This window comes from Carcharhinus amblyrhynchos, chromosome 3, assembly GCF_965287045.1.
Source record: "Carcharhinus amblyrhynchos chromosome 3, sCarAmb.v2.hapA, whole genome shotgun sequence".
In the NCBI taxonomy this organism is placed as follows: Eukaryota; Metazoa; Chordata; class Chondrichthyes; order Carcharhiniformes; family Carcharhinidae; genus Carcharhinus; species Carcharhinus amblyrhynchos.
Window position 1 is genome coordinate 133,708,541 of NC_137326.1, and position 12,102 is coordinate 133,720,642.

Consider the following 12,102-nt stretch of genomic DNA (forward strand, 5'->3'; position numbering starts at 1 on the left):
CTCCACCACTTCAACGGGCAGAGAATTCCAGAGATTCACCACCCTTTGAGTGAAGAAGTTCCTCCTCAACTCCGTTCTAAACCGCCCCCCTTTTATCTTGAGGCTGTGCCCCCTCGTCCTACTGTCTTTTTTGAGCGGGAAGAGTCTCTCCACCTCTATCCTATCCATCCCATTCATTATCTTATACGTCTCAATGAGATCTCCCCTCATTCTTCTAAACTCTAACGAGTACAAGCCCAGTTTATTCAGCCTCTCCTCATAGCTCAACCCCCTCAACTCCAGTATCAGCCTAGTAAACCTCCTCTGCACTCCCTCCAAGGCCAAAATATCTTTGCACAGGGGCGGCACCCAAAACTGCATACAGTCCTCCAGCTGCGGCCTCACCAATGCCCTATACAGCTGCAGCAAGACCTCCCTACTTTTATATTCAATCCCCCTCGCTATGAAGGCCAGCATCCCATTCGCCTTCCTGACCACCTGCTGCACCTGCAAGCTGGGTTTTTGCGACTCATGCACAAGGACCCCGAGGTCCCTCTGCACCGTCGCCTGCTGCAGTTTTTCGCCACGTAAGTAATAGTCCTTCCTACCATTCTTCCTACCAAAGTGGACCACCTCACACCTGCCAACATTAAACTCCATTTGCCATTTCCTGGCCCATTCGCCCAGCCTATCTAGATCCTTCTGCAGACTCTCCACACCCTCCGCACAATTTGCCGTTCCCCCAATCTTGGTGTCATCAGCAAATTTCGACACCCTACACTCGGTTCCCTCCTCCAGATCATCTATATAAATGGTAAAAAGCTGAGGCCCCAGCACCGACCCCTGGGGCACTCCACTAGTCTGTCGCTTGTTGCCCAACCAATTCCGTAACCAGGTAAATAACTTGCCTGCAATTCAATGAGTTGCAGTTTTATTCAACAGCGTCTTCCGAGAGACTTTATCAAGTGCCTTTTGGGAGTCCCTATCAATGCCATCCACAGACATCCCACCGTCAAATACTTTAGTCACCTCTTCGTCATATTATCCAACTTTGTTATCCATGACCCGCCCTTTACAAATCGATCGAAACTCTCCTGGTTCAGCCGAAAATTTCCAAGGTCACTATTCTTAATGATAGACTGTAGTGGCTCACGGATAACAGATATCATGCTAACAGGTCTATAATTCGCTGCTTTCCCTCTCTACTCCCTAAAGTAGTGAGTGGCATTCATTTCCCAAAATGAGAGAACTTTGGCAGATAATTGTCGGGGTCTCAGCAAGGTTTTTAAGTGATGCAGTCCGTAAGTGTTGCATTAGGCTGTGGAATGAGACAATGCGCTTAAATCTGTGAAGTGAGTCTTCTGAATTTCCATCGAATCCCCACAGTGTAGAAGGAGGCCATTCGGCCCATCGAGTCTTCACCTACAACAATCCCACCCCGGCCCGATCCCCGCACCCCTACATTTTAACTCCGCTAACCTACGCATCCCGGGGCATTAAGGGGCAATTTAGCAACGCCAATGCACCTAACCCGCACTTCTTTGGACTGTGGGAGGAAACCGGAGCACCCGGAGGAAATCCACGCAGATACGGGGAAAACATGCAAACTCCACACAGACAGTGACCCAACCCGGGAATTGAACCCGGGTCGCTGGAGCTATGAGGCCGCAGTGCTAACCACTGTGCCTGCCTGCTGAATCCACAGTCTTCTGCTCCGGAAGTAAAAGTCATTTCCAAATTCGTACAACGTGAAAAGTGATTGTTCAAAAAATTATTAGAAGTATTTTTGTGGCTTGTGGCGTCATGATATTTTCTTGGAAATAGTGAAAATTCGTGAATTGTACTTTGCTTTTGTCGCTTTTCTTTAATAACAGAAAATCTTGGTTCATGAAATCTTGCGCAAAGTGTTACTTTATTTCTCAAGCTTAATGGTAATTTCGTGAATGAAATTGGATGGATTTATGTTAATTTAACATTTTATTGCTTGGAGATTTTTGAAAACATTTTTATAGTACAGTGAACATTTTATAACGCAATCAACTACACATCAATATCAGATATAAAGACTTGCTTTGAACAAAGTATATATGTCCTGTGAAATGTACTAAAACCAATTTATTTAATAGCAAATTGTATCGGCGTTAAACTAAAGTCGAATAGTTCTCACAACTTCTTGGAACTCACTTTGCCCATCATGTGTTCCTTTGTATTATTTTCTGGCCTTAGTAAAATAATGTAACATTTAGGTGCGAAAATGCACACAAGAAGACCAAAGCTAGATGCCAAAATAGCGAACACCTCGACGGCTACGGTATATTTTCCGGGCGAACTTGTGTAAGCTGGGATGAATGTTATCCACACTGCGCAAAATATCAGCATACTAAAGGTTATGAATTTGCCCTCGTTGAAGTTATCGGGCAGTTTTCGAGCTAGGAACGCAACAATAAAACACACACAGGAGAGACAGCCAATATAGCCTAGCACACAATAGAAGGCTGTTGCCGATCCCACATCGCATTCCAGAAGGATTTTATCCTTAAAATAATTGGTGTTTTTCCGTGGCAAAGGTGGCGATGTAGCTAGCCACATTGTGCATATGAAACATTGCACCAGTGTAAGTGCACAAACGGTCAGTCTCTGTTGGGTAGGACCAAAATATTTCATCCTATTTCTGTTCGGAACCGTGGCCTTAAAGGCCATGACCACAACAATGGTTTTCGCCAAAACACAGGAGATGCAAAGTACAAAACTAATGCCGAAAGTCACGTGGCGTAAAATACATGACCAAAATGTTGGCTCACCAATGAAAGTAAACGAGCAAAGGAAACACAACGTGAGTGCAAAGAGCAGGAAAAAACTGAGCTCAGAGTTGTTAGCTTTAACAATAGGAGTGCGTTTGTAAACAAAGAAGAGAACGGCTACACCCATTGTGAGGAATGCTCCAACTATTGTGAGCGCCATCAATACAACTCCTGTTGTACCTGTAAAGCCGAGGTATTCAATTTGTTTCGGGATACACTGATCTCGACTCGGACCAGTCCAATATTCGGGGGGACATTTGATGCAGTGTATCGAATCTAAGGTGAAGCAAAGGGAGGAGAAAAGACAACAATTTATCTTGGGACCGAACCTTTGGAAAAGGATTTGCAGCGGATAAACTTGTACACACCTGTAGTGTTGCTGATTTCTCCGTCGCCACACGGAATGCAGTCAAAACAACATAGAGGCTGGTGCTTTCTTGCTGCTTTCCTCGTTCCGGGGAGACAGTTTTCGGAGCAAACTGCACGCGGAATCTGTGCCCAAAGCAAAATGAAAGCGGTCTGAGGTATCTCAGCGAGCAACATGATCTATATAGAAACATAGAATATCAGCGCACGTTCTGTTGTGGCCAGTTTGAAATGTTTTGTAATGTTCTTTGAGATTTTATGAATAAAGTAAATTTGTCGCAAAAAAGGGAACTTGTATGCTTGATATTGGACGTGCTTTACGAATAAGCAGCAGATGAATTTTAACGCAGAGAAGTGAAGGGTACCTGCAATGAGAGATCTGGACGAACAAGTAGGCAGCTCCCTAAAGGCAGTGTTGTAAAGAAGGCATATGGAATGCTCTCCTTCATTCGCAGAGGTAAAGAATATAAGAGTGAGGATAGACCAGAAGACCATAAGATGTAGGAGCAGAGTTATGCCATTCAGCTCATCGTGTCCGCTCCGCCATTCAATCATGGTTTACATGAATCTCACGCCCATTCTCTTGCCTTCTCTCTGGTTTGCTTGATCCCCTTATTGATCAAGAACCTATCTATCTCTGTCTTAAAGACTATCAGTGGCCTGGCTTCCACCACCTTCTGTGGCAATGCGTTCCACAGATTCCCCATCCTTTGGGGAAAGAAATTTCTCTTCATCTCAGTTTTAAAGGAGCGTCCCATCATTCTAAGCCACACCTTAGAGAACCAGCCCTCCAGTTCTAATCTCTCCCAATAGTGGAAACATCCTATCCATGTCCACTCTATCCAGGCCTCTGTAAGTTTCAATTTGATCCCCCCTCATCCTTCTAAACTCCATTGAGTATAGACCCAGATTCTTCAACCGCTCCTCATTGGACAAACCCTTCATTCCTGGGATCATTCGTGTGATATAATGTTGGAAATGTATAAAGCACTGGTAAGGCCACAACTGCAGCATTGTGTGCAGTTTTGGTCACCACATTACAAGAAGGACATACTTGCTCTGGACAGAATGCAGAAGAGGTTTACAAGAATGTTGTCAGGACCAGAATAGCGTGGCTATGAGGAGGGATCCGATAGGTTGGGGTTATTTTCCTTGGAACAAAATCGGGGTAACTTGATAGAGATATTCAAAATTCTGATGGGAAGAGATGGACTGGACAGGATGAAATTGTTTCTCTTGGTGGAGAATTCTGAAACCAGGGAGCATAGATTCATGATAAGTGGCAGTAGGTGTGGAGCGGACATGAGGAAGAACTTTTTTTATGCAAAGAATGGTGTGTGTCTGGAATTCATTGCCTGAATTGGCGGTGGAGACAGAGACCCTGAAATGTTTTTTAACACACCTGGATCAGCGCTTTAGGTGGATCAGCTCTAGGGCTATGCACTGGGTGCAGGGAGATAGTCCTGATTAAAAAGGGTACCTTGGTGCCCTCGGGCTGGCATGGACAAAATGGTCCAAATGGTCTCCTTCTGTACTGTAACTCTTCTATGATTCTATACTTCTACCATCAATAGTATTGGAATTATAATGAGAATTTTCAGTAAGGAAAATAGTGTATCAAGTAAAGTTGAATTTTATTGCACTTTAGTTTTCAGTATAAATCTTTCCCCTCGGGCTGTATGCCTGTCATGGAATCAATATTGTGATTGTCAAGAGAATTACACGATACAGAAGCTCCCAGGAGTGGAACAAATTATTGGAAACTAGTCGAATTTTACTGCAATTTCTGTAAATTCAAGTTGAAATATTTTGTCATGTAAATTTTCCGAGGTGAAGCAATTTTTTCCGGGGGTGAGAGGATGGGGAGGGTGTAGAAGGCAAATACAGGTTTGACTCAACTTGGTTACTTTTTTTTGGCAGTGCCATCTCCTCCGAATTTGTGCCCAACTACAGCTGTGATCTTACCTCACTCGTGACACCACTCCAAACAATCAACTCTTCCTTTAATGTTAATTCTTTTCCCGGAGGGGCAGACCCATCGTACCTTCCGACAGTCAAAACATCAGCACCGCCAGAGTCATTGGGCTGCCAATTCACAATGTCATATGTTGGGACTGGATCTCCGTTTTCATCGAAATGCACTCTCTCACCAGTCTTGGTTGTGAAATCCACTGTTTTTATGTAATGAAGGAGCTGCAGAGAGAAATACAACAAATAAGCAGTGGGAAATAAAGCTTAACTGGATACTTTAGAATTATTTAAATGCTATGAACATAGCTTCAGACTGGCCCAACAGTTCTTATAAACTTAGCTTGAATGAGTTTTCGATCCAAAGAGCAATGCATTTTGTTTAAAAGCAAATTATTACGGATACTGAAATCTGAAAAAAAAGAGAAAATGCTGGAAAATCTCAGCAGGCCTGATAGCATTTGTAAGGAGAGAAAAGAGCTGACATTTTGAGTCCAGGTGACTCTTTACCAAAACTAAACGGCACAGAAAATGGGAGATGTTTAATCTGTAGGGTGAGGGAATGAACGATGAGTCATAGCCACAAAAATAAGAGGAAAGGGCTGCTAATGGTAGTCCATAGAAAGAGTAAAAGGTGTGAATGGCCAAACGGCAGAGAGGCTGAAATCAGAGGGTCGTTTACCTGCCATGGTTCGAAGGCCGAAATCATTGCACAACTTTTGTTCACAAATGGACCTTGACCGCGCTCACAGGCGAACATATTGTGAAGAGCTTGGGCAACAGCATAGACTGCTTTGTACACGTTATAGCTAATCCTGAACTGTGATACTTCAGTGTACGCATTGCTTAATTCCTTCAGACGTTCTGTCCCTTTGCATTCACTTATCTGTGAGGAGGACTTCAATCCTTTGGTTTTGTTTTCCGTCTGTTCCAGAATACAGTCAAAGCTCGTTTCCCAAAATTCTTTCATCAAAATGTTTCCCGGATAAGCTGAAGGATGGACGTCAAGTAGAAACTCTTTTAAGCCTGGCACTTTTCCTTTACGGATTGCAACCCCTATTGCTCCGGTTAGGAATTGTCTGTTTTCTTGGGGAGTGACCAGCGAAGTGGAAATCCAGGCTTCGCTTCCGACCCATTGAATGCCGCTGATGTTTTGTCTTGCAACTTCCCTCAGAAGAATGACCATATCCGGTTGTGAAAGAAATGCCACGATAACTTTGGTACTAAATTGCTTCATAACCTCGACAGTTTCAAGCAATTTCTCCCTCGGGTATGTTCTGTGAAAAGACCGAAAATATGCAATACAAACACCTAACTGTTGCACAGCCTCTGTGAAAGTTTGCATTCCAAAGTTACCATAATCGTTGTCGCTTCTAATTGTCCCGATCCAAGTCCACCCAAATCGTTTCACCAACTTGGCCAATGCTCTAGCTTGAAAATAATCGCTTGGAATTGTTCGTAAGAAGGAAGGATATTCCACTTTATTGCTGAGACAGGCACACGTGGAAAAGTAGCTAACCTGAGGAAATTATAATCAAAGTGAGTTACAATGGAGTAAAATATCCTTTCGTTGGATATTACTCTCCCTTGGTTTGTTACAATATATTCCATTTAGCACAACCATGCTAATATATTTCAGACGAATAGAAAGAGAGGGAGCAGGAATTTCGGAAAACACTGAGACGAGGGGAACTACTTCTCGCAGACGGTGGGGAATTTGTGGAACTCGCTGTTCCAAAGCGCGGTGGGGTCTGAATCGTTGAATAGTTTCAAGAAGGTGATAGATAATATTTCTATTTTTTAAAAAGGGATAAGTAGATATGGGGAACAGGTGGGGAGGTGGATTTGAGGCCACGGAGAGATCAGCCATGATCTGATTGACAGAGCAGGCTCAAAGGGCTGAAATTGCCTACTTCTGCTCCTAATTCCCTTGTTCCTGTGTTTCCGGTAATGCGGAGATCCACCGATTCTAACAGGAGAGTCTGAATGAAAATTGTCTACTTTCGTTGTGTGGGTGTGGGGTCCACATTCAGGGAGGAGTGCACGAGGGACAGATACTGGGCATGGTGGGGTTAAGAAGACAGCAAGCCCAGAGGAGATGGCGCAAATTGAAAATCACCAGGAGAGGGCAGTCGCGAGGCGGAAAGGAAGCTTGATAGAGATTGCAGTGGGAAAACAAGGCACTGGATTCCACAGGTTAGTGTTTGTATTTCACAGGAATCTCTCCCACCCATCATCATTCAAGAACATCAGCATACCTTCCGATTCCTTTCTTCTTCACACTCTTAGCTGGATTCGCCTGAAATGCATTCAAGCTAATCGCCTCAACTATTCTTTGTGGCAGCGACTTCCGCAATCCAACCACTCATTGAGTCAGGTAGATTTTCTTGAATTCCCTGTTGGATTTATTACTGACTTTTCTCTCGTTGTGACCCTAGTTATGGTCTCCCGACAAGTTGTGCCATCTTTCGTGTGTACCACATGAAACCGTTTGATAATTTCATCAAAATAATTGAATTTAAACCCCTGCCCCAGCAATTGAATTTTGACCCACTCTTATGTGGTAACATATCAAACACACTTGATGTAGCACTACTTACACAAAATTACTTTCTCAACCTTGTAGGACCGCCATAGATTGTGGGTTGTGTTGTACCTGGTGTTTTAGTAAGCAACGTGCGTCTGTTCCTGAAACTATGGTATAATGTCGAACACATCGCTCACGAATTTTGTCTTAGAATTTTAAAAATGATACTAGTAACTCTTCTATTGTCGAACTTACCACTGGAATTCCAAAAGGACTAATGGAACTTGCTATTGCCACGGATTGCGAAGATCCAGAATCCGCAATAATTGCAGAAACCGCCGAAGATGTTTTACAGTGGGGCTCTGAAGGGACTTCTTCTGCTGTGTTTAGCATCTGTAGTGTTGCTTTCATGGACAGATGCGTCATGGCACATGAATCATAAATCTTGTAGCCCAGTGTAATATTTGGAAGTAACGACGAATCGTTATTTATTTCTTCTATAGCGAATATCATCGACAGCACAAATCGAAACTCTCTGAAGTCAAAGCTGCGGAGCACAACACAGATTGGTGCGTTGAGTACACAAAAAGACGCAAATATTTGCTGAACAAAATATTCTTCAGTTGTAACGGAGAATAGCGTCAAGGTGGGAAGATGGTGGCGTAATGTTAATATCACTGTATCACTTAGCATCTGTAGTGTTGCTTTCATGGACAGATGCGTCACTTTGGGATACAGTGACTCATTCTTTGGGGGGACATGGGTTCAAATACCACCCTGGTAATAAATAAAATCTGTAACTTAACTCAATACAGCCGCCCGGTTCGAGAGCAACTGGGGACGGGCAACAAATGATTGTAACTGGAGCCCGCGCACCAACAAGAATAAATTTGGGAAGAAAGATGAATTGCTGACTTGTTGGTCAGCTACTTAGAAGCGCAATACGAAAATGAATCATTTAACAGATTGGAGATTAGATACCTCTGTTTAGAGAAAACATGCAAATTATGGTGCACACATCTTTTGAAATCGTCTATAAGTTATCATTCTCGGAATCGAGCTCCTACTGACGCCAGCTGAAGAATAGGATTTGTTTTCGGAATAATCTCAAATCCAAATGCCGAACATAAACTCGTCAAAGAAAAATGAGAGTGTAACTGCGACTCCTGGGCATGATGTTTGTCTGGTCGATAGCAGATTACTGATGCATTACAACTCTTCTTCTGTTATTAATTTGATACGTTTTCAATACAAAAAGTAATCATTTATTTAATAGAAATATTCAATAACCAACATTATATAAAAAATATTTTGCCACCAATTATACTCCCTGTGTTTGTCACCCTAGTCAATAGTGCAATGCGGTATGAAATAAATAGAACCATCAATAAAATAACTTTCTTCATTAATCACAATGCAAAGTTTGACAGAAACTCACCAATTCAACAACTCACCTTTTGCATTTTACTGCATTGGGTTGTGTCTGGAAGGAAAGTTCCTGATTTTCCACATTGGAGTGAACACTAAATAATCCGCCTAAGACAAAATCCCCATCCTTAAACACGCCAGGCAAATCAAATGTTCCCCAATATTTACAGGCCTTTTCATCATTTCCCCACAGCGAAGCAACCACGGATAGAAGTACCCCCCATGTTAAAGGGTGGTGCATGTTACTCCTTGCAGAGTAGGACACCGAGCTAAGATGTGGGCAACTGAAACGGATTGATGTGTTGCAATATATATAGCCCGTACTTGGGTAAGACTAACGTAAATCGACATTAAATACGGCAATATTGGGTTGCTCCGTGAAAATTCCCAGAAGAAAACTCCACCTGAAGGAAAATGGAGAAAGATATTAAATATTCTCTTAATGGGAACCAGGTTTACCCAGATGAGTAAGAACTCACGTTATAACTGTTTCATCTGGAAGCTGGAACAGGTAATGAGGGCAGGGATTTGTTGACGCTTGTGGTTTATGTTACATAATCTATAATTGAAAACCAGTTATCCGTGCCAGGAAGATGTATTATTTATTTTCAGTTACACCCCTCATCGTGCTATTGTTTTTTTTCTAGAGTATAACGTGCGGAGTGATCAAACTGTCATTCCTTGTTTTGCTTTTCCAGTCGATCTCAGACGCAGGCCGGGAATTCTCCAACGGTTCATGTCTCAGCGCCGCTGCCAGTGAGAATGGAGAATTGGGAGCGCAACCTGCAATGGGACCTGGGACTTCCAGCTGCGGGCGACGTCGGAGCATTGGACCCATAATTTCAAATCACAACGCATGTCTGATATTCACTGGTAGAATTCCTCCAAAATTCAATTGTTCAGTTCCCACTCCAGGGCGTTTAGGCCACTGAAGAATGGGTTCAGGCTTCTTCAAGGTGCTAATCCGCCTGCAAGGGAGGGAGGGGAAGAGGGGGAAATCCCTGCAAAGTCCACCCCACTCTCCGAGGAAGGGAAGAGTGTGAACTAATCGGCGCACTCGCAGAGCAGATCCAGTGGTAAACGTGCATTTAACTAAGAAAAAAGCAGGATAATACTTCCCAAATTCAGGATAAGGAAAACAGCCCCCTGGAATTCCGGGCCGAATTGTCTCAGAAGATATTAGACCTTTGAGGCGCATTTCAGCAGGAATTACTTCTGCAACTCTATATCATACCAGACTCTTTTAAACAGCTTTAAGAGTTCCAACCTACTTGAACATAAGAACATAAGAAATAGGACCAGGAGTAGGCCATCTAGCCCCTCGAGCCTGCCCCGCCATTCAATAAGATCATGGCTGATCTGTCGTGGCTCAGTTCCACATTCCCACCCTCTCCCCATAACCCTTAATCCCCTCGCTTATCAAAAACCCATCAACCCGCATCTTAAAAATATTTAGCGAGGCAGCCTCCACCACTTCAACGAGCAGAGAATTCCAGAGATTCACCACCCTTTGAGTGAAGAAGTTCCTCCTCAACTCCGTTCTAAACCACCCCCCCTTTATTTTGAGGCTGTGCCCTCTAGTCCTACTGTCCTTTCTGAGCGGGAAGAGTCTCTCCACCTCTATCCTATCCATCCCATTCATCATCTTATATGTCTCAATGAGATCTCCCCTCATTCTTCTAAACTCTAACGAGTACAAGCCTAGTTTATTCAGCCTCTCCTCATAGCTCAACCCCCTCAACTCCGGTATGAGCCTAGTCAACCTCCTCTGCACTCCCTCCAAGGCCAAAATATCCTTGCGCAAGTACGGCGACCAAAAATGCACACAGTACTCCAGCTGCGGCCTCACCAATGCCCTATACAGCCACAGCAAGACCTCCCTATTTTTATATTCAATCCCCCTCGCTATGAAGGCCAGCATCCCATTTGCCTTCCTGACCACCTGCTGCACCTGCAGGCTGGGTTTTTGCGACTCATGCACAAGGACCCCGAGGTCCTTCTGCACCGTCGCCTGCTGCAGTTTTTCGCCACGTAAGTAATAGTCCTTCCTACCATTATTCCTACCAAAGTGGACCACCTCGCACTTACCAACATTAAATTCCATTTGCCAGTTCCTGGCCCATTCGCCCAGCCTATCTAGATCCTTCTGCAGACTCTCCACACCCTCCGCGCAATTTGCCGTTCCACCAATCTTGGTGTCATCAGCAAATTTCGACACCCTACACTCGGTTCCCTCCTCCAGATCATAAGAACATAAGAACATAAGAAATAGGAGCAGGAGTAGGCCATCTGGCCCTTCGAGCCTGCCCCGCCATTCAATAAGATCATGGCTGATCTGGGGTCGTGTCAGATCAGGGTGATAGATGTTAATCAGCTGATTGGAATTTTACCGCCACGCCCGCCCCGGAATCGGGGCGAGCGCTGCCCGCAGAACAGAGAGTTCTCCGTTGTCCTCGGGCAAAATTTTACAAGCTTAGCCTGAGTGAGCCCAACATTAACGAGTTTGTTGAATTCAAATTCGGAAGTGGCCTGCGTGAGACTTGTATTTACGGCGATTATATTGCTTGTCCAGTAACCTGACCCAGGGAACAAATATTTCTAGGTGGTTATAATCACATATCGTTCAGGTGGGAGAATTCAGCTGTCTGAGGAAAGTCAATAAATGCACAATCAATGGTCAAGGCGCAGGCGAGGTTGATCGGTCCGAAGTGTCTGTACCGGTTTTCTACAAGATAATCACAGTTTCTCCCACATTCCCGCCTTTTCGCAATAGTCCTTCAAATCATTTCTATTCACATAATTATCTCATTCTCTTTTGGAAGACGTGATTGAATCTGCTTTTGTTACCATCCCAGCTAATGTCACTACTGGACAGTTAGACTCAATAGACTATAGCTTTAATGTTTTGTTTAGAGAGTGCATGAACAGAGTCACGGGACTGTCAATCAGCTTCAAACTAAAGAATAAAACATTTATTAAACGTAAAACTCGTTGACGAGAATGCAATACTCTTTCTCCCCACCTATCTCTTCA

At 43.8% G+C, this 12,102-nt stretch overlaps 1 protein-coding gene across 1 annotated transcript; it reads right to left on the minus strand.

Annotated features, from left to right (window-relative positions):
* Nucleotides 1-2,142: 2,142 nt before the first annotated feature.
* LOC145341563 (extracellular calcium-sensing receptor-like) lies at nt 2,143-9,214 on the minus strand. Its single transcript, XM_080186540.1, has 6 exons — nt 9,096-9,214; nt 7,897-8,188; nt 5,797-6,633; nt 5,112-5,339; nt 3,149-3,272; nt 2,143-3,056 (listed from the first exon to the last, which is right to left on the minus strand). Exons 2-6 carry the CDS (start codon nt 8,152-8,154, stop codon nt 2,143-2,145), a joined length of 2,361 nt encoding a protein of 786 aa, XP_080042666.1. The 5' UTR covers nt 8,155-8,188; nt 9,096-9,214.
* Between the last annotated feature and the right edge of the window lie 2,888 nt (nt 9,215-12,102).

Excerpts from the sequence above, each read along its gene's own strand:
- LOC145341563 (XM_080186540.1), bottom strand. The coding sequence starts at position 8,154 with ATGATATTCGCTATAGAAGAAATAAATAACGATTCGTCGTTACTTCCA. Across the intron at positions 5,340-5,796 it reads CGGCCTTCGAACCATGGCAG|CTCCTTCATTACATAAAAAC; the intron begins GTAAACGACCCT and ends TTCTCTCTGCAG. Across the intron at positions 3,057-3,148 it reads AGAAATCAGCAACACTACAG|ATTCGATACACTGCATCAAA; the intron begins GTGTGTACAAGT and ends GCTTCACCTTAG.